At 36.3% G+C, this 27,403-nt stretch overlaps 18 protein-coding genes across 18 annotated transcripts; 6 read left to right on the top strand and 12 right to left on the bottom strand.

Moving 5' to 3' along the window:
- Positions 1–80: 80 nt before the first annotated feature.
- Positions 81–1,136, bottom strand: NEPG_02507 (uncharacterized protein; the record flags this gene model as incomplete). Its single annotated transcript, XM_013204880.1, has 1 exon — positions 81–1,136. The coding sequence occupies one exon, from the start codon at positions 1,134–1,136 to the stop codon at positions 282–284; it is 855 nt and encodes a 284-aa protein (XP_013060334.1). The 3' UTR covers positions 81–281.
- Positions 1,137–1,470: 334 nt separating this feature from the next.
- On the bottom strand, positions 1,471–2,226 carry NEPG_02506 (uncharacterized protein; the record flags this gene model as incomplete). The annotated part of the gene is made up of 1 exon (XM_013204879.1): positions 1,471–2,226. One exon carries the CDS (start codon positions 2,224–2,226, stop codon positions 1,807–1,809), a length of 420 nt encoding a protein of 139 aa, XP_013060333.1. The 3' UTR covers positions 1,471–1,806.
- A 24-nt stretch (positions 2,227–2,250) lies between these two features.
- Positions 2,251–2,925, bottom strand: NEPG_02505 (uncharacterized protein; the record flags this gene model as incomplete). Its single annotated transcript, XM_013204878.1, has 1 exon — positions 2,251–2,925. The coding sequence occupies one exon, from the start codon at positions 2,923–2,925 to the stop codon at positions 2,251–2,253; it is 675 nt and encodes a 224-aa protein (XP_013060332.1).
- Positions 2,926–2,931: 6 nt separating this feature from the next.
- NEPG_02504 (uncharacterized protein) lies at positions 2,932–3,786 on the bottom strand (the record flags this gene model as incomplete). The annotated part of the gene is made up of 1 exon (XM_013204877.1): positions 2,932–3,786. The coding sequence occupies one exon, from the start codon at positions 3,784–3,786 to the stop codon at positions 2,932–2,934; it is 855 nt and encodes a 284-aa protein (XP_013060331.1).
- Positions 3,787–4,091: 305 nt separating this feature from the next.
- Positions 4,092–4,816, bottom strand: NEPG_02503 (uncharacterized protein; the record flags this gene model as incomplete). Its single annotated transcript, XM_013204876.1, has 1 exon — positions 4,092–4,816. The coding sequence occupies exon 1, from the start codon at positions 4,719–4,721 to the stop codon at positions 4,092–4,094; it is 630 nt and encodes a 209-aa protein (XP_013060330.1). The 5' UTR covers positions 4,722–4,816.
- A 794-nt stretch (positions 4,817–5,610) lies between these two features.
- Positions 5,611–7,145, bottom strand: NEPG_02502 (uncharacterized protein; the record flags this gene model as incomplete). Its single annotated transcript, XM_013204875.1, has 1 exon — positions 5,611–7,145. One exon carries the CDS (start codon positions 7,143–7,145, stop codon positions 5,763–5,765), a length of 1,383 nt encoding a protein of 460 aa, XP_013060329.1. The 3' UTR covers positions 5,611–5,762.
- Positions 7,146–7,594: 449 nt separating this feature from the next.
- NEPG_02501 (uncharacterized protein) lies at positions 7,595–8,335 on the bottom strand (the record flags this gene model as incomplete). The annotated part of the gene is made up of 1 exon (XM_013204874.1): positions 7,595–8,335. The coding sequence occupies one exon, from the start codon at positions 8,333–8,335 to the stop codon at positions 7,595–7,597; it is 741 nt and encodes a 246-aa protein (XP_013060328.1).
- Positions 8,336–8,356: 21 nt separating this feature from the next.
- NEPG_02500 (uncharacterized protein) lies at positions 8,357–8,725 on the bottom strand (the record flags this gene model as incomplete). The annotated part of the gene is made up of 1 exon (XM_013204873.1): positions 8,357–8,725. The coding sequence occupies one exon, from the start codon at positions 8,723–8,725 to the stop codon at positions 8,357–8,359; it is 369 nt and encodes a 122-aa protein (XP_013060327.1).
- NEPG_02499 (uncharacterized protein) lies at positions 8,709–9,421 on the top strand (the record flags this gene model as incomplete). Its single annotated transcript, XM_013204872.1, has 1 exon — positions 8,709–9,421. The coding sequence occupies one exon, from the start codon at positions 8,709–8,711 to the stop codon at positions 9,399–9,401; it is 693 nt and encodes a 230-aa protein (XP_013060326.1). The 3' UTR covers positions 9,402–9,421.
- A 306-nt stretch (positions 9,422–9,727) lies between these two features.
- NEPG_02498 (uncharacterized protein) lies at positions 9,728–11,560 on the bottom strand (the record flags this gene model as incomplete). The annotated part of the gene is made up of 1 exon (XM_013204871.1): positions 9,728–11,560. The coding sequence occupies one exon, from the start codon at positions 11,558–11,560 to the stop codon at positions 9,776–9,778; it is 1,785 nt and encodes a 594-aa protein (XP_013060325.1). The 3' UTR covers positions 9,728–9,775.
- Positions 11,561–11,801: 241 nt separating this feature from the next.
- On the bottom strand, positions 11,802–13,761 carry NEPG_02497 (integrator complex subunit 11; the record flags this gene model as incomplete). Its single annotated transcript, XM_013204870.1, has 1 exon — positions 11,802–13,761. The coding sequence occupies one exon, from the start codon at positions 13,759–13,761 to the stop codon at positions 12,253–12,255; it is 1,509 nt and encodes a 502-aa protein (XP_013060324.1). The 3' UTR covers positions 11,802–12,252.
- A 464-nt stretch (positions 13,762–14,225) lies between these two features.
- Positions 14,226–15,055, bottom strand: NEPG_02496 (uncharacterized protein; the record flags this gene model as incomplete). Its single annotated transcript, XM_013204869.1, has 1 exon — positions 14,226–15,055. One exon carries the CDS (start codon positions 15,053–15,055, stop codon positions 14,267–14,269), a length of 789 nt encoding a protein of 262 aa, XP_013060323.1. The 3' UTR covers positions 14,226–14,266.
- A 1,191-nt stretch (positions 15,056–16,246) lies between these two features.
- Positions 16,247–17,773, top strand: NEPG_02495 (uncharacterized protein; the record flags this gene model as incomplete). The annotated part of the gene is made up of 1 exon (XM_013204868.1): positions 16,247–17,773. The coding sequence occupies one exon, from the start codon at positions 16,247–16,249 to the stop codon at positions 17,765–17,767; it is 1,521 nt and encodes a 506-aa protein (XP_013060322.1). The 3' UTR covers positions 17,768–17,773.
- A 197-nt stretch (positions 17,774–17,970) lies between these two features.
- NEPG_02494 (uncharacterized protein) lies at positions 17,971–19,161 on the bottom strand (the record flags this gene model as incomplete). The annotated part of the gene is made up of 1 exon (XM_013204867.1): positions 17,971–19,161. The coding sequence occupies one exon, from the start codon at positions 19,159–19,161 to the stop codon at positions 18,046–18,048; it is 1,116 nt and encodes a 371-aa protein (XP_013060321.1). The 3' UTR covers positions 17,971–18,045.
- Positions 19,162–19,193: 32 nt separating this feature from the next.
- Positions 19,194–19,969, top strand: NEPG_02493 (uncharacterized protein; the record flags this gene model as incomplete). Its single annotated transcript, XM_013204866.1, has 1 exon — positions 19,194–19,969. The coding sequence occupies one exon, from the start codon at positions 19,194–19,196 to the stop codon at positions 19,932–19,934; it is 741 nt and encodes a 246-aa protein (XP_013060320.1). The 3' UTR covers positions 19,935–19,969.
- A 478-nt stretch (positions 19,970–20,447) lies between these two features.
- On the top strand, positions 20,448–24,860 carry NEPG_02492 (atypical/PIKK protein kinase; the record flags this gene model as incomplete). The annotated part of the gene is made up of 1 exon (XM_013204865.1): positions 20,448–24,860. The coding sequence occupies one exon, from the start codon at positions 20,448–20,450 to the stop codon at positions 24,852–24,854; it is 4,407 nt and encodes a 1,468-aa protein (XP_013060319.1). The 3' UTR covers positions 24,855–24,860.
- Positions 24,861–25,538: 678 nt separating this feature from the next.
- NEPG_02491 (uncharacterized protein) lies at positions 25,539–26,279 on the top strand (the record flags this gene model as incomplete). Its single annotated transcript, XM_013204864.1, has 1 exon — positions 25,539–26,279. One exon carries the CDS (start codon positions 25,539–25,541, stop codon positions 26,277–26,279), a length of 741 nt encoding a protein of 246 aa, XP_013060318.1.
- A 786-nt stretch (positions 26,280–27,065) lies between these two features.
- Positions 27,066–27,370, top strand: NEPG_02490 (uncharacterized protein; the record flags this gene model as incomplete). The annotated part of the gene is made up of 1 exon (XM_013204863.1): positions 27,066–27,370. The coding sequence occupies one exon, from the start codon at positions 27,066–27,068 to the stop codon at positions 27,321–27,323; it is 258 nt and encodes an 85-aa protein (XP_013060317.1). The 3' UTR covers positions 27,324–27,370.
- Between the last annotated feature and the right edge of the window lie 33 nt (positions 27,371–27,403).

Below are 27,403 nucleotides of genomic sequence, written 5' to 3'. Positions count from 1 at the left end.
GCTTTATTAGAATGTATTTATATGCTATTTTTTTCTGTTATTAATATTATCATACACATTTGTATATGTATTTTTTATTTTCGGGTAATCTGCAGGCATGCATAAAATTGCGCTGCATTAAACTAGAGTATGAATCAGACTGCTACTGGATTTACATTTTATTTATTAAATATACGTGTAGAATTTGCATATTTGAAATTCGGGTTATATTACTGAGGAGTTGTTATCTGGTATGATTAAAACATATGCGATTTTTTAGGTTAATTTAAACTAACTTTGAGCTATTTTCTTCCAATTCTATTTCCATCTCCGTAGATAGACTCATCCTTTTCTTTATTTTTTCTTTCTATTTCTTTATCTGCATCGCTAATTATAACGGTGTCTAGATCAGTGAGTATGTCGGTGTCTTGTGGCTCGTCCATGGATAAAGTGGATGGTTTTAGTGATATTCCTTGTTCTTCCATCATTTTCATCATTCTTTCTCCATACTGCTCTATTGTCATTGTATACGAATTGTCTCTTCTTAGCATATTTTGTATGTCTTCCGTGGTAGTTTGGCCTGTTATTCTTATTGAGTGGTTTGGATTGGTTACTTTATGCACAGAAATCGGCCTTGTCGTACTGCTCTGGGATGTACCATCCAGCGTGTCTTGTGGAAGGTCTAAAATACTCTTTTCTATTTTTATCATTTCAATTCTACTTAGTATTAGCACACATATGTAGACCAGTGCAGTGTTGATGCTTGGCTGATAATTCAGCGCGCTCTTTATCTTCTCTTTCTCTTGCGCTAGATAGATCTTCTCCTCTCTTCCTATTATATAATGAGAGGAAACAGTTTTTTCTATTAAAGTGGCTATTCTATCTGAAAGAGCTATCTCTTTGTTCTTGTTTAGCTCTATCATGGCAGTAAGATACTCTGTGCACTCCTCTATTATCCGGGATATTTCTTCTTTTTTACTTGTATATCCTATGCTCTCCAGCCGCAGTTCTCTGTTCTTTATTCTTAGATAGTCTTGAAGAAGTAGCTCTGGAATGGTATACTCTTCTTTTTTTATGGTGCTAAGTGCCATTTCTATCTCTGCTCCAGACACTTCTTCGTTTAAAATTAACTGCACTATTCCATGAATGTTTTCCATTTTCTGCAAATTTTCTTTTGTATTTATACCCTGCAATAGTCTCCATACTTCGCTATAGCCATATTAGTTCCCTCTATTGCTAATAGACTCAATTTCATTCTTGTTATAGGGGCGGCTTTTCTAACCAATTAGTACACGCCTTTGTCCATTTGTATAATAATTACAGTAATGATTCATGCAGTTCACTTCTATGCAGGGTTATATTAAATAGACAATGTCTGAAGCACTACATACCAGTAATAAAATTTATACACTCGTCATCTATACTGCATGTGCTTAAATACACAGAAAACAACTAGTATGCAGTATAAATAACTAAAAATAAATCAAAACCCTTTTATTTCTTTGTAGCATAAGATTTACTTGCTCATGTAATAATGAGCCATAGTGTGTATAGTAAGTAATACAATAAAAACTGTATATCAATCATAAATATTTAGTATATTATTGATTTTTCTTACTATACGCTGTGATTCTGCCCTACTGCATATTTACACAGAATTTCGAGTTATTTCACTTTTAGCACACTTACTCAGATATTTTATATTCCTATGTAATTATGAAAGGAGTATTGTTATTATTAGAGGATGTGTTTGTTTTTCTCTTTCCTTTGAAGTATTTCAAGGCATGCCGCTCTTATGCAATGTATGCCTACAGTATTTTCGGCATACTACTCTTCATTCTGCACAATGTGTGCGAATATATGCGATGAAATTGGCTCCATAAAGGAAATAACCTGTGTTTTCTGGTTGTTATTGAATGTACCTACCCACAGAAGATTATCCATACAACTAACAAACATTACATTGGCCTCTTCTGGGTCATCCGAGTCATCTTTTACCTTTTGGTACAGACTGATCGAGTATCCATCCTGCTCATCTACAATGTCTCTGATGTAAAGATACTTTGCCCCTCCAATTATTACAGAATCCTTTGGCTTTTTCTTCTGCCAGAGCCGCCTTATTGCGCGCTTGTCAAGGAAGGTATCCGTTGATTCATTTGCAATAACTGATGATTCATATATTAATGCGGCCTGCCTTATTATGCCAGGCATCTTCATGTACGTGTTGAAGTAATCAGACCAATCCATAAATAAAAAAAAGAATGAGACTATTTATTCTGCTGCTTTTCTTCTTAAGACCGATCTTTTAGTTGTAAGCGCCTTATACCCCTGCTGTATTGCATTGACTGACTGTGTGGCATTGCATGTAATGCACTTTTTAAACAGAAGCTTATCTTCTTTTTCTAAAACAGTCTCTAGTGATCCGCATATACCGCATGAGACGTACTGCTTAATGTAATTCCTGACTATTTTCTGTAACTGTGCCTCTGGGAATATTCCCTTAATTACAAGCCTCTCCTCTCCATCTATTGAACAGTTTACTGACAGCTCTACCTCTATGAACTGCCTGAGGTGTGCTACTTCTCTATTAATCACCCTGCAAATTTCAGTTATGTTGATAGAGGTTTTTGTGGCCCCATCTCTTCTAATGGAAATAGGTATTTTTATCTTACTTTCTATTTCTGTGTCTGATGGTTTTAAATACTTCTCTATCCTTGCTAATAGCATCTCATAAGAAAGCGTGTCCACCTGTGCTTTTTCTGTGTTCTCTGGCTTTTCTAAATGGTGTATACCTGCTGCCATCGTATTAAACCCGTCATAATCAAATCCAACCGGCACAAAATCAGAATCACTAGATGTATCTTCGTCTTTCTCTGAGTTTATGTGCATTTTTGATATTTCTTTCTCTAGCGCTGGCTCGCTGTGGTCCTTTGAATTTCCACCCATTAAAAGTTAAGAAATTTCAGCAATGTATATATGGCTTAATCCAAAAAGAATACACAGCACGCAAAATCCCAAGAACAGCAAAATTCTTGTTTTAGTATGGTTGAATGTTCTTCTAAACTTATTGTGCGAGGCCATGACCAGCCTAGTGAGTGTTCTGCAAACATACTGCGTCAAAATAATCGACATAAGAATTAGTGACTGGTACTTCTCGCCGGTTTGTAAGTATGCAATGTTGATGGCAATTGACAGTAGAACAACCAAGCACTCTATGCTGTATGTAATGATCATGTCGATGCTTTCTGTTTTATGCCGGTCTATAAGCTCAACGTGTATTAGTATCAGAATGCATGTTATGTGGGATGAGCATATAGAAATGAATAGACCATGAGGAATTTCCATCCCTATAAATGCCTCGCACACAAACACAACTGTATGTATGAAGCAGACAATTCCTTCAATAACTGGGCAGAGTAAATCAAATACCTCTTTCCAGGAGTGGACATTATAGTCCTTTTCCCTTTCTTTATTATATAAATACCTTTCATACAGTATGTGAAAGAATTCATAATTTTCTGGTATAAGAACAAAACAAAAAATAGAAATGTCTACTAGTATTTCAAACCATCTACTTACAAAAAGGCGCATAATGTACTCCATTGGCTTTTCAAGCACGGACTTTCCCTCAAACTCTTTGCTTATCTGAATATACTTCTCTTTGTCTGACTTTTCTGCCATATGGAACGGCTTTGACTCATCCCCTACTTTAAAAGAGTCGCTTGTGCGCTTTTCTGGTCGCACACTATCAGAGCCATTCGATGCATCTGGGGTTTTTTCTGGATTCGAAGCAAAGTTCTGTATCATTGAAAGTGTTTTATTCTGAGTGACTCATAAAACACGATTGCGCTTAAGGTTCGCATTGCACCAATTATTTTTAATCATAAATATGTAATTTGTAGTTACTTTGACAGCATAAAATCTGTTGAATAGACTTAATACAATAAATAGCTACTTTATTTAAAAGATAAACTCCCCCCATAATTATTTGCTCCGCTTACTTCCCAGGCTTTATCAATAGTTTCTGAATAGAATTTATTCTATCTTAATTAATTGTTTTTGTGTATATTTCCAACTGAATATTTAATTTATGATGTTTTTATGGGTATAGTTCAGTTACTGGTTATTGTTACGTGCAGTATCCCATTTGTAAATAGTAAAATATTAAATAGAAAGGAAATAGAAAAGAAGAGAAGGGATACCCCTCCTAGTAGAAGCAAGTTGTTCAGATATATATTAAGAACATAGTTATATTGATGCACAAAGTTCTTACGTATCATATGGTACAGATACGCATTATACATACAAGTTGCTGTTGCCATTATTATGCATAGCCCAGAAGCACCCTGTAAGAATGCCTTTTGATTGTAGAATGCGTAAATAAGAACTGTTGCCAATGAAGTAGACATAGCTCCCATTATAATCTCAAAAAAACCAGAGTTATCCCATACAAAAATATTGAACGGATTTTCTATATAATAAATGTTTTTTTTAACTTGTTCTTTAATAACTGTATATTCTCCTGCAATACCCATTATCATAGCAATTGCTAGTGCTATGTATATATTAATATTTTCTGTACTATATCCTGCTTTAATATATGACATCCCCTGGTTTATACCTAAGTATGTGAATAGAACCACATTGATGCATGCTAATATGTTTGAAGCGTATATTGCTCTACGAACACCAGAAAGCTTATTTGGAAAAATTCTTGTCTTATCTTCTATGCTACTTGTCATTTATCTTATCGTGCGTGTTTCTATACTTATTTATAATGAGCATTTCATCATTTTGCGATCAGAAAATAAATATTATGGGTCCTTACAAACAAATAGCACTTCTAAATATACAATAAACAATGATTTTAAAAATATTTTACATATAAACCAGTCATCTGCCCCTATGAATAGCATGCCTATATAATTGCAGGATTTTTATGCAAGCAAGTTCAGTTCAGACCAGGTGCACCAAATGTGTCTTATAACTTATCTATTTTTCTTGAGAACTTTTTTTGAATAATAATACTGAAGATAATTATTCTACTGGTATTTAGTTTCTGTGCTATGTATACAGTGCTTAGTGACAATAATATTTATTGTGTGTTTGTATTCAGTTGTTTTTGCCGTGAGTTTGTCATGTGTTTATTGTTGTACATGATTTAAGTTGTCTCTGTGCTGGTGTTTTGTTATTTAACAGCTTCTTTATGTTTTTACTGTTTTTGTATTTTATTTATTTCTTTATTTTATTTTATGTAAAAGTCTTCACATTATATGTACAGTATTATAAAATAAATACAGGCGTAAGTGCTATAAAATACCATATAGAAAAAATAACTAAGAACTATCTGAAAATATTTAACACAGAAGAAGTACTATAAAATTATTATTTCACATACATTACACAGAAACATACACAATAATTAATGCAGTATATGCACAAACACTTTACTATCGATCTGAAATTTAAATTAAGATATATATCACAGGCCCACATTCTTTTTACGCTAGTATTAATATGAAATGTGGTATACTAGTATGTTTTCTATATATAAAGAAAGCATATTAATTATATAACCTGAAATAATTCTATAATTTTAAGAGAAATAAGTTTGTTGAGACTATTTGTGCTCTTTTATTTGATTATTAAATAGAAATTTAGCATAACCATTGGAAGAATCCAATTTTATTTTATCTAATCCCGGTAGAATATTCTTAAGTTAAATAATGTGTCAAACCGCTACAGTACCAACCAGTTCAAAATTAGAATAGAAAGTGCTAGCATTAAGCAATAACCTTTCTTATACCAAAAAAAGACACTAATACTAGCAACACTATTAGTAAAATAATCGATAAAATGCATAATTTTTCTGCCATAGTGCATGATATAATCCTTCTATTCGGGCATCTAGAATAGGCGCGGCTGGGTGAGCATTCGGAGTTCCTAAAACATTCGTTTTCATCTATTGAGCTAATATTCAATTTAAACATAAGTCTTTCCAAATTATCTCCGCGTCTTTCAACATACTTGGTCTTTTCTAAAATAGAGGCATCCATAACATAATTCATCAGTTCGTTGTTGTCCACGCATGCTGAGTATAGAATTGATCTTGGATTGGTGGGTTCTTCCACCACAAAGGAACTGTAAATTTTCTTTTGGGTTAAATACTGTGCATCAATAAATAAATAATTTGGGTCAATATTTGTGTGAACATCTTTTATGCACGATCTAATTGCAGTGAGGTAATCAGCTACAATAGCTATGTTCTTAATTTCTTCATTTGTTAGTCTATGCGATTTGTTATACTTTGAGTTTTCAAAGTATGTTCTAAGAATGTATCTGTACTTCATGACTGTTTCTATAGCAGTATCTATGACAGACTCCCCATTTCCATTTAAATTAAACAGAGTATCTGGATTTTGCAGATGCACTTCATTATACAATAATGGGTTTTCTAAATTTAGCCTAGTCATAAATGCATTCAAGTCTACTTTTAACGAGGCGAATGATGTATCATTTAAAAAGGCTCTTTCATTTAATATTTGGCTGACATATTTAATATACCTAGGATGATTCATTAAGTTATATTCAAGCATGTACGAATACCATGTATTAAATCTTTCCATAAAGCTGTCTATTTCATTAGTTAGAAGAAAATCATGTATTATGTAATATAAGCGATTGAATTCATCGGTCGCATCTGTGCTGTCTAGGATGTATTTTACATACATTTCTGAATCATTTGTAAAGTCTTTTGATTCTATGTACTCCTCAAGTATTCTTCTTACTATGTTCAATATATATTCTTGAATAGGCTCTTCTATACTCGGTGATGGATAAATTCTTAGAAACTCTGGAAGTAAAGTATATAAATGCGTGTAGTATTTGCCTTCTATACCAACAAGACTATTTTTATGCCGATTTTCACTTTCTGCAAGGTGTGTTATCTTATTCTTTATTTTATTAAGCCTATTTCGTATTTTTTCATTTTCTAACTTAGTTTTAATGTATTTTCCCTCTAAACACCTGGTCTTCTGAGCTGTTATATTGGTAATGCACCGGTCTATAAAATTATAAATCTTCATAGAAGAAAAACTGCTTTCGTTCGGTGCTTCTTGTTCTAGCATAGAGCAGTACCCGCTGCTACTTATTCTACTATTGACCATTATTCTTTTAGGGTATGCTAATTTTTTTATTTAATCTTTTTGCGTTATTTCAGGCTATTCAGGATGCTTAGGCATTTGACATAACATAATGGTATCCTACTATAAAGGACCAACCAATTTTATGCAAACAGAAGCGTTTCCTCTTTTCATCAAGTACTGCTGTCTGATATTTAATTCTAGTAATATACACCTATTTTGCCAAAAAAGTACAACAAATCCATTTGGATTGTAGCAATAACAGCGAACATTTCCTTTTAGTTAATTTGTAATAAGTGTTTAAGGCATTTCTGGATAACTCAAGCACAGAATTATTATTGCAGTGAATTTTTATAGAAGGAGTTTAAAAAGAAAGTAAATCGATCTTTAGTACAGTAAAGAATAAAAGAAAAAGTTAAATATGTCTTCAATATCCGTGTTTGATAGAAATTAAACAGAAGAGAATTTATTTCTTATATCATATTGGCAATATCCCAGGAAGTATTAAGCGCAAATGGCCTTGATATTGTAATTTTATCCTTAGTGATCTTAGAAATCTGTATCATATTGGTGGCTCTACAGTCTCTGTAGCATAGGGTCGCCATGGCGTCGCAGAGAATTTTGTGTGCTTCTTCTTCTGGCAGTTCTGTATTGGTGCCTACTCTATCCCGTAGGATGGGGATTGCTAGATGTGCTCCTATTCCAGTGCCAACAACACTATCAAAGTAGAAGTTGCCAAGATGGTCAACAACTCCTAAGAACTTTCCTGATGGGTCAGTTTCATAGGGAAGCAGGGTTGGAGGGGCGGTTTCTTCTATCCCCGCAATGATGTGGGTGTTCATCTCTGGCCTTCCCTTGCATCTTTTTTCGTACATGTAGTTTCTCACCATATTAAAACACTCGCGGGGCCCTAGGAAAACCTCTTTGTCGCCGGGCGGGTTAATTTGGATGCGGAGGCGTTTAATCATCTCTTGGAAGTTGCTGTACTCTCCAGAGGTGCCCAGGAGTATGTTCTTGGAGACAACCCCAACTCTTTCAATGTTCTTGTACTTAGCAAGTGATCCGTATGACAGCTGGGTGTCAGATGCAAGCATAATTCCATTCTTGTACTTTAAGGCCAACACAGTAGTTCCCATTACATATGCCTGCGCGTGCACTTTATCCGGAGAATCTGCAAATGAATACGGCTGTAATTCCTGTTCACTAGCATACATTATTTGCAAAATAAAACTTTATTATTGTATATTAATAGGGAATGAGGCACTGCTGTAGATAGACACATCAATTCCAGAATATTGCCTGTCTTTTGGGTGGTGAATGTGTATTCCGCGGTGGCTTAGAATAAGGTTCTTTTTGGCTAAATACTTCTGCACCTGCTTGTCTACATACGCATTCGTTATACTTCTTAAAATATTTCCAATTAAAACAGGAGCCAGTACTTTGAACAGAAGTTTGTCTCTTCTTTTGAAAAGATATTGGTTCAAACAGACAGTTATTTCTTTCCATTCATTCTCTGACACTCTTGCATATAAAGGAGAGGGAAGAGTCTCCTCAAATGTGGTCAGACTATTTCTTGTTAGTGCTGGTATGTATACAATGCTCATATTATATTTCTCTGTTTTTATTTACAGAATGCTAAGAGTAGATTTCCAGGGAAGCACGCACACAGAGAAGGCTGCAAGCCTAGGAACGACAATTATTGCAGTAAAGTATAAAGACGGCGTGATATTGGGGGCAGACAGCAGAACATCGATGGGGACGTATGTCTCAAACCGAGTCACCAGGAAGATCACAAAGCTTATAGATAATGTATATACATGCCGGTGCGGGTCAGCAGCAGACACGCAGGCAATAGCAGACTATGCAAAGAGAATTATGAACACGGGAATATACTGCCATGGGCAGAAGCCACTTGTAAAGGATGTGGCTGTGGCCATAAAGAAGATTGTATGGGACGCAACTGACCAGGGAGTTACAGCAGGATTTATTGTAGCGGGTGTAGATGAGACTGGCGGGCATGTCTTTACTATTCCGCTGGGTGGTGCGCTGATAGAGCAGAACTGGTCAATTGCAGGGTCCGGGTCTGCGTATATATCTGGGCTAGGGGACAGTACATTCAAAGAGGAAATGACAAAGGAAGAAGCAGTAGAGTTTGTTAAAAAGATGGTTTCTCATGCAATGTACAGAGATAACTCCTCTGGTGGATGCGTGCGCATGATGATTGTGACTGAGGCAGGGACTGAAGAAATAACTATTCTAGGAAACGAAGTAGAGGTCTAAAGAGTATGCACAAAGACAGAAGAATAAATTTAATACTTTACTTTACATAAAATACTATATTGTTGCAATTCTACACAATGTGTTCATATTGCAGACTTTAAATTTATATTTGAAGAGCTTTCTACACTGCATAAGCACCATGAACAGTCTTTATTTAAAATTAAGCATAAATATTCTGGAAGACTAAAAGTATAAATTAAAATATTTTTCATAACCCTTGTAACTTGTGAATGACGATAAAAGCCGCCCCAGTCTGAGTATTGATGAGTGGTAAGATTCTGACACATTTTAAAATTTAACTTCATTTATTAGACAGTTATAAAGCTGTTTATATTTTATTTATTGTCGCGATAGAGTGGTGGGATGCCGCATAATTACTTCTTCTTTTTGTCTGGGCCGCCATCAACTTTAAGTTCTTTTAAAAGCTCCTTTACATACCGAACGAGTTCTATTTTCTGTTCTAGCTTGGCCATTTTGCTAGATATAGACCTGTATCGTGTAACAAGCACACATGCATGGCCTTGCACTTTGCATACTGCTTCTGACTGTGACTGGATTGTAAACGTTTCGTAGAAAATTTCATTTTTTGCCCGGAGGTAGTGCAGAATGTGCTTTTTTATAACTTTGAACTTGCTCTTTGATATTTCGGGCTTAAGATTAAAAGAGATGTGCATTAGCTTATGCGGCGCACGCGTCATGTTTATGATGCTTTTATCGGCAAGCGCTTTATTAAGGAAAGAGATTTTCCCTCCATCAATGGCAAGTACTTCTGTTTTGTACAGGCTTGTCCGGTAGATTACATAGTCTTTTCCATTAATGATCACATCATCCCCTATGTCGTATGGATGTGTAATAACAAAAGACGCGTTCAGGCAGAAGTCTTTGGCAACACCACTCACAAAGAAGTTTAGAATCAAAGCACTGCTCAAAGAAAAGGCGAGAAGCTGTTTAATAGGGAATCCCAGCACAATAAGATATATAATAATGAGGGGAACAATTGTTACAACAGTTGCCAAGTTGTCCAAAACATGCACGAAGTTGTTTAAACTGTCAAAGCTCGTTTGAAGATTCTTTCGGTCATAGTAGAACATACCAAGCGTGTCACGAATTCCTTTTTTAGAAATAGTCTTGCTCTCGCCTACATCAAAGTATAAAAATGCTTGAATTGCGGCCTGCGAGGTTGGAAATATTTCACAGAAATCATCAAATGTAATATAATCCTGATTCTTGGAGCACTTCATAAAAACATCTCTGGCCAGTGCAAGCAGCTCATGCTGAGTGAGCTGATTTTTATCAAAGATGGATGCAGTGAATATGTCACCAACCACTCTGTCAATGTCCCCGCGAACAAACTCCATGCCTGTTGAGTCTACAAGCTCTTCATCCTCCCCGGTCATGCAGCTTACAAAAAAGCATGTGCTAAGGGGCTGCTGTATTTCTTCTGTGTGCTCTTCGTAGCAGTACTCCCGCATTGCATTAACGATCCGATTCTTCACTTCAATGTCCTTTGCTTTCTTTTTAAGGCTTTTAGCAAGAAACCGCTCTCTAAAGAGCTCCATCAGAATACCTTTTCCAATAAATGCAAGAACAGAAAGAAACCCGCACAAAAACATTTTATCGAGAATTTTCTGTGCCCAGGGAATATAGTTATTAAGATAAATCCCAAGAGGAATCATTTCAAAGAACCATGCACCAAAGGTCAGCTCTACCTTTAGTCTTTTGTTGTGCATGATGCGGTTGTCAGTTATATTGTCTCTAATAAGAATATACAATCCGTGTATAATTAACTTAGTAAGAATAAGGAAAAACGTGAGAATAGAGGTAAGGATAAGGATGTGTTTGAATGAGTATCCATAGAATTCACGCAGTCTAACTGGAATAAAGTTAAGCACAAATATCCCAAAGAAACACGTTACAATCAAAGCAGCACCAGCGGGTAAAATTAGTTTGTTAATTTTTTTTGTAATGCTTTTGTGCTTAGGAAGATCATCGATATCATCAAATCCAAAGTCTGCTGTTTCTTCAAACCAGTTGAACTCCTCTTCTTCTTTTTTCTTATCTAAGCTCATGTTTGTTTCCGTAAGTATTTCTTCTGGAGCTTCCGCCTGTGGTGGTGTAGAGTCTCCTTGTGTGTTTTCTTCTTTGTCATTGCTTCCCATATCAAAGTAGTATGCTCGAGTTTTATTCTTTCAAATAAAACCATAGTGTTTCATTCCTAATACATGCATCAAACAAAAACTACTGCACTAATACAATACAGGAATGTTCTATAAACAAAAAAAAGACAGAAAAGCCTTAGAAATACAACAAAGCTGAAATTATAAGCATATTCTGAATGCATTCATGCAAGAAAGAGTACATGTATGCCAATTATAATACGGAATGGGAAAGTATGGCGGATGGAAAATTACATTTTATTAAAACATGTATTTGATGCATGCATACAAACTATCGCACTAAAACATGTCATAGCTTCAATACATTCTGTAGAAATGTGACATCTTATATGTTACTAGGCTGCTACTAGATGGGGTTTGCATGAAATATTTACTAGTACACAGTAGTTTTTGTTGAATATAGTATTTGTTGTATGCAGGCTGTTATTCTTTCTATAGTTAAAATAAAAGTGAAATGCAGAAATTCCAAAATATTTCGGGTTAGATAAAGAATCATTATATAGTAACCCAAATTGAGTTTAAAGTAATTAGCAGATGATTATATACTTAAATGCATTGGCATTGTGCATTCTTGCCTGTCTCTTACTAAAGAAAGCATACCCCAAAAATATAAACCACATAGTTTGTTTATGGCAGATAATTTAGACTTTTTCTGTGGTAGTGTATAAACTAGGCTATTTTTCATCGTATACAACATTATTATTACAAGATGAAATGACCAGCTGTGTTCTTCCGTTATCTTCAATAAAGGAACCTTTAATAAGACCATCTATGGTTTTCCCTTTGTTTTCCTTAAGATATGTGAGGGTCTCATTGTTAATGCTTGCTGTGGTGTGCTTTGGCCGCTCAATGTTTATTGTTGCTCCAATTGGCGGATGAAGTGTAGGAACACCCAGTGTTGTTTCCAGAATGTTCTTCATTCTTTTCATTCTCATAATATCGCCATGTACTAGAATGACATTGTCTGGCTCACACTGCTGAACAAGAGCAAGAATACCCTTCTGATCTGCGTGCGCACTGAACGGCATGTTCTTTACTTTCATTCGCACAGGATAGACGATTCCTCCCACTTCTATCTGTGAGGCCCCGTTTAGGACTCTTTCACCAATTGTTCCTCGCACGCAGTACCCAGGGAATATAACCATGTTATTCGGGTCACCACACCATTTCTTAAATATTGACAGACTTGGCCCAGAGTGCAGCATACCAGGCGAAGAGAACAGAATCATTGGGCCTTCCAAGCTTGCAAGGTTTGAATCAAACTGCTTCACGTGCCGGAAGTCAAACAAATTTCTCTTGTGCAATGTGCTTCTGATATGTTCGTGTGTGTAGTCTATAAACTGCTTATATATATCGTTGGCCTTATGCGTTAGGGTGGCAGATGTGTATATTGGAATATCCAGCTTAGTCTTTTCCCAGTGTGTATCCAGAAGCAGGCACAGCTCATGCGCCCTGCCTAGAGCAAAAACTGGAATAAGAACCTTTCCTCCATTCTTGACGCACTGTACCACAGATTCTATGAAGTCTCGCTCTTTCTCCCTTCTACAGTCTCGCACCAGAAGAGCGTACGTGCTTTCAGTTATCAAAACCGATGGGTATACTTTAGGCATCCACGCGCCATCTAAGTGTCTGTCTGGCGTCATGTTGTAGTCTCCTGTGTACACCACAGACTCATCTCCTACCTTTACATGATACATTGCTGCGCCTAGCACGTGCCCTGCATAGTATGGGGTTATGGTAAAGTCCTTTTCGATTTCCACAGTCTCCTCAATTGATATAGGTATAATCTTCTTCATACAGTTCTTGATGTTTTCTTCGTTGTATGTAGGGTGCTGAAACTTGCCCACATCATCTCTTTCGTTATAAACCTTGCAGTAGTCCTGAAGAATGATAGGCAAGACAGCCTTTGTTGGTGGTGTCATATAAATGGGTCCTGAGTACTTGCATCGCTCAGTGAAGTATGGAAGGCCTCCGCAGTGGTCCATGTGGAAGTGCGTTATGATCACACAGTCAATAACACCGGTGTATGGGCCCGGCCCAAGCAATTTAAAGTCTGGGAATCGTCTATAGTCTGAGTGGCCCATATGCATACCGCAGTCAAACATAATTGTTCTATTCTGTATAGTCACTACAACGCAGGATCTTCCTATGTCCTGCCCAGCACCAAGTACGGTCACTTTCATATATACTACTTAAAAAAATTCAGTATTCAACACAAATTATTTTGGTAAATAGATATGTGATATTAGCATGTTTTATATGAATTTACTCAATTTCTATATCAAGATATATGTAATTCAAACCGTATCAAGATATTTTAGCTGTTTTATTTTACATTTTCAGAGGTTTGCGTAATGTACAGAGACAGCATACATTTCTTTCTTTTTAGTACTATCCGCATATAAGAGCGCATTCCTGGCTCGGATAATACAAAATATGAAGTATACATGGCTGTTTTCTGTAAAAAGTATATATTTAAGCAACATACGACCCTACTTGAATATTTTTGTATATACTTTACAATATGGCTTGCTTTTTATAGAAAAACTCTCCAAGGTATACGATATACAATACTAGAAAGAAGAGAAGGAATAAAAACATCTATTTTATGACTTTTAAATACTTTATTTATAGTCCTATTCTAGAACAGTGCTGTATAATATTGGAATGGTGGGTTTGCTATATATTCTACATGGTATTATTGCTCATTTGATGATGCAACTCACTGAAGAAATTCACTCTTTCTAAATCTACTTCATATTCTACATGCCCATTTGTTAGTTGACACTTGCGCTGTGATGCTGAATTGAAGAGAGCTGCCTGTGTGTAGTTGTGGCATGCCCCTTTAGCAATTTTGTTTTGTGCTGCTTCTGTATCTTCTGCTTTCTCTGGTTTATCCAATGACATGCATATAATTGGCGTGCTAAATGAGCTCAAAAAGGAATCATACTCTGAGTAGACGGAATTCTGGGTCTGGTCAATAGATAGAGAAATTGAGTCATCAACAAAGGACGCATCGTATTTCATTGATAGTTCAGTAAATTCAGAAGAGTCAAACAATGAAGGCATTTGGCTTGGCTTAGGGCCAGTGCTTGTCTTTTCTTCTGTGCTAGCTTTCTTTATGCTGTGGAAGTATGTCTTAGGTGTAGCAGATACTTCGCATTCAATAGACTCGTGATTGCTTTCACTTTCTGTCTCGCTCACGTCCTTCTTTGCCTTCTCTTTTGCTCTTCTGTTCTGGAACCAGATTTGAACACTCTTTATAGTTATGCCCAAGCTAACAGAGAGTCTTGTCTTTGCTTTTTGTGATGGGTGTGAGTCGTCCTCAAAGGCCCTTTCTAACGTGCTGATCTGCCAAAGATCTAACTTAACTCTGGGCTTTTTTGGTGTCTTCTTCTCCTCAAAGCTTTTTCTTATTTCTTCTGTGAAATCTATAAATTTAACTGGTCTTTGTCTTATTATCATGTTTGGTGTCATTCTTGTTTTTTCTAGTTTCACTACTTCTATATATACTTTCTATATTTAATATGGAAATATCTTTTATTCCTAATTAAGAACTATAACATCTAAATATGGAAATGTCCATATTTATAATAAAATTTGCCATATTGGTACATGATTCAGTGTGAATTCAGCCTACTATTTGTGTTTCAGGGCCCAAGTTATTTTTTTAATTAAATGTTTAAGGAAAAATTAAGCGCGGGAAATCCTAAAATAGAAAAAACATAAAATAATTAGCTGTTTTATAATCCCGGCAAACTGCCGGTCATTAAAAATGCAATATGTCGCATTCAGCTAATTGCCAAACTGCTTAATAAGTCTTTTTATATTTAAAGTACTCTAACAGGCACACCTGAATAATAGCCCAGGGTAAAAGGAATCTTTAGAGCCTAGATGGCATACGAGCACACTCATACTATAAAGATAGATGTAAAAGATAAAATACCATGAAATAACTTTCTGCTGTGCTTTATAATATACGACTAGCTATTAACCAATACACAGTACGAACTGGTTCTTATATTTTTTATACTGTACTATGAATTATGCACACATTAAAAGAAGTATAAAACTAAACGATATAGTAAATGTGTAGAGAGTGCATAAAATACATGAATGCCTATCAAACAGACAACTTTATTTTGCAGGAAGTTAACTTAAAGAAGATTACTTCTGGATATTAAATAATTAGAAGAAGTATTTACGGGTGCGTTAATAACTATTTATGGGGTGCTAACATATTTATACTAACGCTTAAATAAAATGAATGTACGCCTAGACTACAAATTATAAATGCCTTAATCTGCTGCACAGCCGTATACAGTCTATATACGGTTATTAAGGATATAGCCCGAGAAATCTGCTTGAGTACAGGCAGGCAGCTAAGGACAATGTAATACCATAATTGTATAGTATTTCGGGTTATATGATGCGGTGCGTAGTCTATAATTTCTATTGAGCAACTAATGAGATAAATATATTTTAGCACATGGTGTAATATTCGCAGAGTGGTAATATAACTGTAATTAATGTTCTAGTGTAATTTTAGACTAAATAGTTAAATTTTTAGTTATTTTTCTTTAGAACTGGTTTTTGTGCTTGTGGGGCTAGTGAAGCCGTTCTGTTATAAGGGAAAGGGAAAATAATTTAATTTTTATTTCGGGACAAATGAGTGGAGCTGCTTTTGGAGGAAATAGACTTATGCGGGCAAATACTGCGGAGAGTGCAGGGATTGCCTGTGTGTTAAAGAACATAGAAGGAATAGTTAGTCTGTGCGACATTGTAAAGACTTCATACGGTGTGGATGGTATGTACAAATTAGTTGTGAATTCACAGAAGAAGATAATCATAAGCCGATCTGTAGCAACGATTCTTTCTGGGTGTGATGTAGAGCATCCTGCGCTCAGAATGATCATTGAGCCCGTTGCACATTTGGCGCAGATGGGAGACTGCACTGGATTCTTAATGTGTGTTTTGGGAGAGGTGCTGCGGAAGTGTGCTCTTTTTATAGAGAAGGGAATACTCCCAACGGAGCTTGCAAGCGCGCTTAGATCATGCGGTGACCAGATAGAGGAGATTATAAAAAGTGTCTCTGAGACAGAGGAGTTTAGTCTGGACAATGCTGAGATTCTTAGAAAAGTATCAAGTGGGATAGTAAAGAACAAAAAAATATCTGAGCTGCTCGGGGAGTCTATCTCTGAGATATCAAAGAATGGGTCTTTTCCTGTAGATAGTATTCGGGTCACAAAGGTAAATGTGGGATCTGTTGAAGACTCAGAGCGGTTCAAGGGCATGCTTTTGGAAAGCTCGCCGGTTGGAGTGGTAGTGAGCGGTGAAAATATTAAGACTGCAATATACACGTGTCCTTTAGCAATCAGCAATATGGAAACCAAAGGGACTGTTTTGCTAAAAAATGCAGAGGATCTTCTGACATACGCACAAGACGATGAGAAAACTACCAGGGAGTTTGTAGACAAATTAGTATCAAATGGGGTAGGTATGATTGTGTGCAGCGGGTCGATAGACGGGCTAATGCTAGACTACTTGAATGAGAAGAAAGTGGCGGTCTTAAAAGTACACAGCAAATTTGATTTAAGAAGGCTCTGCATGCTCTTTGGAGGAAGAATGGCAAATATTCTTCGTCCTATGGAGGAGCAGTATCTTGGAGTTTGCACATCTCTTGGCATGCATACATACGGAGAGAGAAAGTATACGAAGGTCACTGGTGAAGGTCAGATTGATACCCTTCTTCTAAGAGGAACTCTTCCTGCGCAGCTGGAGGAGAGCGAGAAATTAATCACAAAGGCCGTCTATGCACTACAAGTATGTGCACACGAGTCTATGCGCACAGGATCTCTTCGCCTTCTAAAGGGTGCTGGGCAGTGTGAAAAAGACATTGCGGCCGCCCTTAGCGCAGAGGCAGAGAAGTACACAGACGTTCGCCAAATAGCAATCAAAATATTTGCAGAGGCTGTAGAGACTGTTGGAAGAAAAAGTGTATCAGAGGCTTCCCGCAGTGCAGATGGTGTAAAGGATATATTTGACGTGGCTGCCATCAAAGAGAGGGCGCTTTCGTATGTTGCAGTTCTTTCATCAGATATTCTAAGTGTTTCTCAGATGTTTATTACAAAGAACGAAGACACTCTCAGTGCACCAAAAAGACCGGGCCACTGGGATGATAGAGACTAGCCCACATCAATAAATGTTATTTGCTAACCTAATATATACTTTAACCAATCAATCCATTGCAATGGCCAATAATATCACTGGATTGCATACAAATATATCATGGCAGCTGAGCTATCTCACTTTCTAGAAGAATTATATTGTATAGAAAGCAGTTATAATTATTTGCTTAAAGTAGATAATCTATATTTTTGATTTATTAGACTCTTTGGTTAAGTATAACGAAATGTTGCATATTAAATTCATTTTTTGTTTTGTTTCTGTGTGCAGAGCCATTAGATTTATTTTGACAGGTCATCTAAAGTTAGAACAAATACCAAGTTGGGGTTTTGATTTTCTTCAACCTTCATGCGAATTTTCTTTGCGTTTTTGCAGTTGATTTCTTTGAATATCTGCCTCAAAACGTCTAAACTACACCCAAAGAAACACTGCCGGTACTTCTGCACATCTATAATACAGTTGTCTTTTAGAAGAATAAGAATAATAAGCCTAATTAAAAGCCTATCTTTGGTTTTTTTGTCTATTTGTATTAATATTCCCACGGGTATGTTTCCTATAAAGTTCTTGACTAGCTTCTTTATCATTACGACTTGTATTGGATCTTCTGTCTCATATATGTAACTCAGCTTCTTTTTTCTTACACTAGCAATTATTTTGCATATACAGTCAAATAAGAGTGCCCACGCTGCTGTTTTTTCGTCTGTGTTATATAAAACGTGGTTAGTGCCCAAAACCTCTGCAGTGACTACTCCTAAGTTAATTTGGTTGTTTTTTATCTGATCTGCGTTTCTTTTTAACTCCACCACAGGATCAAACCCAAATATAGACTCTAGCGTATACAAATCATTCGGGTATGATGCATCCATGTTTTTCTCTGGGAACACTGGCTGTATTAATGAATGCTTGTTATTTTTTTCTTTCCCGCCTGTGCCTCCTGGTATATTTTCATTGTTTTCGACGCAGCCCGATGAAAGCTGGGTGTTAATAAGCATCTCTCCTTTGCTATCTACACTTTCTGATATTTCATTTAGCTGTTTTCTCTTTTTAAACGTTCTGGAGAATGCAGCACTTCCAAACAGCAGAGACAGCTCGTGCGAATTACGAACTCGCTCAGACGCAGCTAATTCTTGTTCGTCCTTCTTGAAAAGCGTTTTTGCTTTGAAGTATTTTATTGATGCTATTCCTAAGTGGTTTCCATTAATCTCTACTGTCTGGTTACTTCCCGCTTCTGTGCTGGCCAGTGCATAATTACATGCAATGTCACTTTCCTCAGTGGCAACAACTATCAGCTCTTTTTTATTGCATTCAGACTTCAATACTTCTCCTGTTTCTACTTGCTCTCGTCTAAATATACAGTTGGCCTTGTATGGGGCTATAACCGCAATAAAATCTTTCATATAAAAGAAAAGAGAAGCAAATTAAATATTTTATGTCTGCCAAAGAAAAAAAACAGCTTTCCTCAGATATTCTTAAAAAAGTGCAAGAAAGCGGCGCGCCTGGCCTAGTAGCTGCACTAAAAGAAAAGAAGTTCAATATACTTGACTGGCATAAAATAATACTACATCCGAATAGAACTGAGTACTATGAAAGTGCGCTGAAGGAAAACACAGAAATTTTCAACCACCTATTGCATAAAACAGTCCCACCGCAGGAAATAGATGGGCTGAAGGCGCTCTATCTATACCCGCTTCTTAGAAGCACAATCCGCAATAAAGATGGATTTTCTTTTAATCTCTGCCACAAGAAGAAGAGCCTTTCAGTTAAACCAGAGAAAATAGGCCTACATAACAAACCCAGCCATGCACAGTCTGCTCTTTATGCCAGCCTAAGTGGGTATGAACGGTTTGTGTTGAAGCACAGCCAATTAAAGCATAGAACCACAAAATATAAAACAAGTGTGCGCACAGCGAGAATTCTCTATGCAGAGAATCTCTTAGAGTCTCTTCTTAATAAGATTGCATCAAACGAGCCAGCAACACCAAGAATAATCAGCTATAGTCCTGCCCACAACAAAAACAATAATATTCCAATTCTTCTCTCTTCTCTTTTGGAAGTTCCAAGAATAGAAAGAGCATATTTACAAGAAGCCCCGGCCAGGCTTAGAGCAGGAATCTTTAGAGAGGGGCTTACTAGGCAAATAAAAAAGCTAAGCACACACAACCAGAAATAGTATAAACAATCATGTAAATAAAATACACTTTAACACAAAAACAAATTTCGGGTTATATCGGGGATGTAGTCTGTTAATCTAGAAAAACCTTGTAACATGCAATAAATATACTCTTGGCGCTGTAAGCAGTAACCATACGCAGATCAACTGAAGACATTAATAGATACATTTGATGGCAATTGTTCTGCTTGTATTTTCCGATAAATTACATTCCTTTATCTTGTATTCTAGCGGCAGAGTGCCTCTTTGTAACTGCTCTATAAATAGCTCGAAAGTGTGAATATTTTTAAACAAGTCATTTCTTTTAATAATAAGACATGTACATCTTTATTTATTAATATTTCTAGCTCTGCCATATACCAAATAAGAGAATCATAAGGGAATATGTTATAAAATTACAATTGCTTAGAATACACACAGATTAAATATTTAAAGCATTTATTGGATGGTTCTGACGTGAAAGCTATTCTATACGTGAATAGATAAATGCAATTTTGTTTTTATTTTTCACAAATGAGGGATGAGCACAGTCCACAGAAGAAAGTGATAACAAGCGAGGAGTACATCGCACTTAGTGAGGAAATCGGAGACAATGCTTCTTTAGAGCAGTCAAAAGAGATGTTTATTCTATTTGGAGATGTGAAAGATTATAATGAATCTGTTCATGAGAAACTTATTGCTTACGTGCAGACAGTTGAGCAGAGCGAGGGCCTTGAATCTTGCTTTTCTTTGCTGGACACTGCTTTTAATGCTCCAGAAAAAGGCATAGCAGAGCTAGTACAGATTAATACGGTGTTAGAGGCAGCTATTGCAAAGATAAAGAAGTATGAGGGGAAGTGGGACGAAAAGCTACTGGGGCAGGAAGTAAAGGCCAAATCAGAGCCAGTTTTAGTGCCAGAGAAGAGCGGGAGTGAGGTGTTTGATATTCCGCGGCACCCACTGCAGAGTATAATACGATCGGGATTATTTACATTTAAGAAGCTAGCTAAGCTGCGAAACGAGCTTAAGCTGAAAAGAGAAAGAGCAGAGAAGATCATTGAGCAGGAAGAACCATCAAAAGAGGAAGAGGGCGACGACATGTTGTCTTTCTTCTCTACACTATCGGAGGAGGTTGTTGGTGGCATTGTGGCCACTGTGGAGGAAATGGACACTGCAAAAATATTTACAGGCGAGTGGGATGGGTCTAATTTTGCAAATATCCAGCTGGATTGCATTGAGCTGTGTCTGTGCTTCTTGGAGATGTATGCTCGCAGCTCTATTATATTTAGACACCCTGTGATGCAGAGAGACGCGTTGGTGTCTTTTTCAAACCTAGAGTACAAAAAGTACATTGAGTATCTAGGAGGGCTATTTATTGAGGAACTTGAGTCAGAGCTTGTTGGGTGTTTTTCTCTTTCTATGCAGCTGTCTATTTTTCTACGTGGCCGTGCGCTTATTGACTGCTTTTCTCTGTTTTCCGGAGAAGGGAAAACCATTCTTAGAGACAAGTACATTTTGCACATCCAGAATGATGTTCTTAGGTGTCTTGGGGTGCTCTATCGCACAGAGAGAAACTATACTATGATAGACATTGTCTACTCGTTCTATACAACAAACTGTTTAGACACTTTCACCCCGCAGCAGAAGAAACAGATTATAAGCCAGTCTGTTGACATACTTATTAAATATTTAGACCAGGAAAGAGTGCTTAAGCTGATTAAAAAAATAATATACTTGTATGATAGCTCTGCGCAGTACTCAGAGGGCATGGCGCTTCTTATCTCTATATTCCTATCAAAGATTCGATCAAAGAATCCTAGCAGCATAAAAGAGATAAATGACTGTTTTATCACAATCATATCAAGAAGCCCAAATAAGATAGAGCACATTGATTCTTACTGCACTTTCCTTTCCATGCATGATATAGGAATACCTTTGCACCATCTTGTACGGCGATTTGACCCGCAGTTTATATCAACTTTCTACTCAACGTACTTTAGGCACCCATTCACGCTGGAAAAGGGAACCCAAGCAGTTGGTGACTTTATTAACTTTGTATGTCTCTCAGCTGAGCTTACATACATATACATTCTAAACATGGTCCCGTTTATTCCCACTTCGCCCTTCATAGTGCACAAGCTATTTCTTATATACAAAAGAATATACGCGAACGCAGAGATGTTCCCTCGGGGAATTGATACAGAGCTAATGCTTCTGCGAATGAAAACTCCTGCACTCGTGGGAATTGCTGGGTATATCTTCAGCGATCCAAAGCCGCTGATAAAAAGCAAGCAGCTGAAAAAGATGGCGTCTGTTGTGGGCATCAGCCACAAGCTGAATGAGGACTACATTTTGTTTCTTAATTTAGTATACTCTGTTGAAAAGGCAAAGATTGAGAATTACAACTATAATGGGATTATAAGTTACCTAGAGGACGAAGTAACTCTTAAGTATATGGGGAAGCACCTGCCACAGATAATTGCAATGGTTCACAACGATGTGTGTGTTGAGTCAATAGACTTTTATAAAACGTATACATGTGAGTTGTTAAAAATAGCTGCGGTGCCAACCGCATACCCACTTTCATTAAAAATTATTGTGGAGATACTTGCGATTCTTATGCATAAAGAGCCATCGATTATCCTTTCGGAGGAAATTCATATTCGATTTAAGGAGTGCTTTGATACGTTCCGCGGAAATGAGCTCTCTATGTACAACCTAAAAGAGACCTTCCACAAGTATACAATTCTCTATGAAAGCATTCTGGCCCGGATCAAAGAAGAGGTAATTGAAGCGTACAATTATATTGTTCTAAACATTGTGGACTTTGGCCTATTCCATGCTCTACCAGTCATGCGGGATGAACGGGGAATAAAAGAACTTTTAAACCGATCAAACCTTATTATGAAGATAATAAAGGCCTTTCCAACCAATCCCATGCAGGGAATAGAGATATGGGAGTGGCTATACTCTGTTTGCACCAAAAAGACAAATAAACCCGGGGCGCTTGGCAATATATCTGGAAACAGCGGATCCATTGACAGATGCCCAAACAAAACACCGCTTACAGAAGAAGAGTATGCGCATCTTCTGTATGCCATAAATACCGAGTGGATTAACGATCTCATAACAATTCGGGGGAGCACTCCTGGAATAATTGAAAACACTCGGAGCTATTTAAGGTGGATACTAAGCGAGGAATACTCTCTAGAGACCTTGCTTGTTCTACTGAAAGTATCCACCAGAGAAGAGAAGAAAGAGCTGCTTAAAAGGGCTGTGCTAACAGGATACAATATGAAAGAAGACCCTTCTGTGTATCATGCCCTCTATATGGCAGCAAAGGGAACCTTCTACGAGTATCCTCTGGCGCATACATACAATTTCCTATCTGCTCTCACAAAAACCAAGAAGTATTTAAAGGTGAGGAGTCTGAAGGAGCAGGAGCTGTATGACATGAACACCGATGAGCTAATATTCCTTAGTACAGAGTATGGGGAGAGGAAAGTACAGGAAGTTCTTGCAAAGAAGCAGACACTTAACTGTGTGGGGTTCTTTATAGACATAAATAAGCTAAGCACAATAGAAGCTCTTTCTGTTATAGGAAACTCGCAGGAGGAAGACGATGTGTTCAAAGCTCTCACGCACCTGGAGAGCGAGGCTGCTAAGAGTGACTCTTTAGTCTTTTATGCGCCGCAGATAGTACAGCTACTCAGGAAGAACTATGCTGCAAATGGAAATGTAATTAAAGAGGCGCTAATTAAGACTGTGCTTGGGAAGGCAGCTGCAAGCAAAACCGCACATGCTCTTATATGGGAGCTGAAGGCGCAGGGGAACTCTTCTTTGAAAATCTATGAAGATGCGATACTGAACAACCTTTCACAAGAGGACAGAGAAAAGTATGTAGACATGGATATTTTTTTAGGCAAGTTTTCTAATGTGTCAGAAAAGCTGCAAAAGCATGTCGCTGTGGATCGAGACACAAAGAAAAAGATGATAAACGAGGAGATATCCAAGGTTACATTTCCAGACGATTGTTATCTCCCAACCACTGGCGAGACCATTATAAAAGTTGTCGAGGGGTCTGGAAGGTCGCTACAGAGCGCAGAGAAGGTTCCATATATGGTCACATTCAAGGTGAAAGACTCCAAGAACAATAATGAGCCTGCAGACCGGCAAGTGATTTTTAAGTTTGGAGACGACTGCCGGCAGGATGTGCTGGCATTGCAGATTATAAAGATGTTCCAGAACATTTTCAAGGAAAAGGGGCTTTCGGTATATTTGTATCCGTATAAGGTTCTTGCAACTGGGTATGGGTCGGGTATTATTGAAGTAATTCCTCACTCTATTTCTAGGGACCAGCTGGGAAGGGAGCGGGTAAACAATTTAGTGGATTACTTCTCTCTTAAGTATGGGTATAGAGAGGGGCATAGATATATTCAAGCACTGAAGAATTTTGTTGAAAGTTTTGCTGGATACTCTCTTGTGACATACATTCTAAACATTAAGGACCGGCACAATGGAAATATAATGCTAACCGACGACGGGCATCTAATCCATATTGATTTTGGGTTTATGCTAGACATCTCACCAGGTAACATTAATATAGAAAGCCCTATAAAGATTACTGACGAGATTTTTTCTTTGCTTGGGGGTGCAGAGGGAGAAGCATTTATAATGTACAGAGACTTAATGGTCAAGGGATTCTATCTATTAAGAAAGCACGCACGGGAAATTGCATTTATGATTGATCTGGGCAGGCACAGCGGTATTTCGTGCTATACTCCTGCTACTATGAAGAATTTAATAGCTCGGTTTAGACTAGACCTTTCTGATGTTGAGGTTCCAGCCTTTGTGCATAAGCTCATTGCCTCCTCAACCAAGAAGCTACGAACCTGGATATATGACCAATACCAACATATAACAAACAACATAGCATTTTAACAGGCACAATTGTCTTTGCTGTATTCGTTATAATAATAATAAATAATAGTATTTTTCAACCTTAAATTCCATGATGTTTTATCTACTTCTGTGTATTTTAGTATATATAGGCGAATTTGATATATTAATTGTGATTAAAAATTTAACCCGAAATTAAATATAATCAATATTTATTTGTAAAGTTCATTTCACATGTAGCATATTTGAATAAATTGTACTTATATTACGCATTTTATTTTTAAAAATATTTAAAGTCTTTACAAAGAAGGCATTTAAATTATTTACAAGTTTAATTTTACAATCTGAATATTCACAATTAAATTATCTGTTGAATAAGAGTAAAACAAAATGCATAAATAAATAGAAAAAACAAAAACAATACATTTAGCATAAAGGAGTATAGGGATAGGAAATTATTAAGTGTAATATTACAAACAATGGCATTACCAAAAGAACAATTCATATCGATGCATGGTCTCTAAATGCTTTGTGCTATTATTACCCCACTTAAAGTATTTTATGCAACTTTCTTATTTACATTCTTATATGTGTGGCTTAACCAATTATATTTTAGTTTTCATTACTTCTGTGTTTATAGATTTATATTTGAATGTAATTGGCTGAATTCACATAAAATAATGATATTTAAAGATAAATATAATTAAAAAATTGTAAAATAGTAAAATGCTATCTAAAAATGGAGTTATAGCCTTATGGTTTTTTATAATAACTTGCGTAGTAATAATCGCATGGGCAACATTTCAGTATATAGAAAGGATAGGCCCCTCTTCCTCAAAAACCACATTTAAAACAAGTACAGCATGCAACCAGACAGAAAATAATTTAACTAGTTCAATGAATAATGACTCGACAGAGAATGTAATAGGAAGTGAGGCAGATAAAGAGAAAAATAAAAAATTAGATGGCACAGCATCTTCCATAAAAAAATCTGAGTCAAAATTGAAGAAAAGTGGTGTTGTAAAAAAAGACACTGCAACCAGTTCGGTTTCTGCCATAGATGCCCATGAAGAAATACAAAGCAAGGAAGACGGATTTTACAAAAAAAATGAATTTCCTAGTAATATTATAAACTCTACTGTGGACATTGGTAAAGGTGGGTGTAGAATTACTAAAAACAATCCTATTAGTACTGCAAGCAGCAGTACACGTCGTTCTAACTCTATTGGAATACAGAAAAATCCTAGTACTGGCTACTATGACTTATCATCATCAGACAGCGATGAGCCACAGAGTAATCCACCAATTCCAAGAAGGAAAAAGAATGATACAAATACATCAACTTACACTATGTATGTTGAAAAGGGAGTTTGTAAGGACCATAAATTTGTTGGAATTGGGCATTTTTGCACTCCAAAGTGCAACCATAATGTCGGACGCGGTAAATATGGCTATGACACAAAATAAGATATATAATAGCATTTAAAATATTGAGCCCCCGAATATTTATGGTTTATTGAATTTATGTGACAAGAATACAGTAACTATTTAAGTATCTATTAATAAATAAATTGACATGCTACACCACGTTAGACAAAAATACATTAGAATATTTTGAGAGCACGCTGTAGAGGCTAAGCATAAACAAATTTTCACAATGTATTAATTTCGGGCTATATATTAAAGAGACACTCACAAATTTTCAATTTATGTGTTTACTATATAGGATACTGCTTTCTTAAATATCAATTTAGTTGTTTTCTTAGGAAAAGGCATTCTTAAACTTTGACCCTTGTTGTATGCTAAGAATAGCATTTGTTAGCATGACATTAGTTAGTGTAATGTTTACATAAACATGACAGCTCAGACTAGATCAGAAATTATTGTTTACACAATATGACAACATAATTTAAATTTATTTTACGGTCTATAAATACGTATACAAATTCAATAAAAGTCAAAGTTTAAGAATGCCTTTTCCTAAGAAAACAACTACCTTTATTTAATTTTAGATTTGTATTTATACTCTAAACAATTTAATTTAATTTATCCCTTTAAGGAAGTATAAACATCTTCGATTGTTCTATTAAGCTTTTGGATTCTACTGTAATTTAATCTAGTTCATGTATGCAATCTATTAATTTAAATAAATTAAATAACTCATAATATTTCTATTATGCTAGGCTTAGCACACAACAAATTTTAATCTAATCTAATCTATTTCTATTTATAATTTTTGCAAAATCTAAAAAAATGAATTTAGTAATGAAAGTAGTCCTAGGAATAAGTGTTATAGGTGCTGTGGCCATGGCAGGAACACTACTATCAAAAAGATACTTTTTAGAAGAAAAAAGCATGGTGCAGTGTAGTGAAGGCCTAGATTTCCAAAAATTGAATTTGGCTAATGACTCTAATAAAGATAAAGAAAATGCTAAAGCATCTGAATCAGCGATAGTGGATGCGATGGAACTAATCCCCAACATATCATTAGGTCATAATCCTTCTAACTAGGTGCTTCAACTAAATGTTTTACGTTTAACCCTAAAGAAATCAGTCCATGCTTTGAAGTTTAATAAATAATATTTTTTGAC

Source organism: Nematocida parisii (assembly GCF_000250985.1).
Source record: "Nematocida parisii ERTm1 unplaced genomic scaffold supercont1.8, whole genome shotgun sequence".
Taxonomy (NCBI): domain Eukaryota; kingdom Fungi; phylum Microsporidia; genus Nematocida; species Nematocida parisii.
Note: the sequence above shows the minus strand (reverse complement) of the source record. Positions and strands in the feature narration are given on the sequence as shown.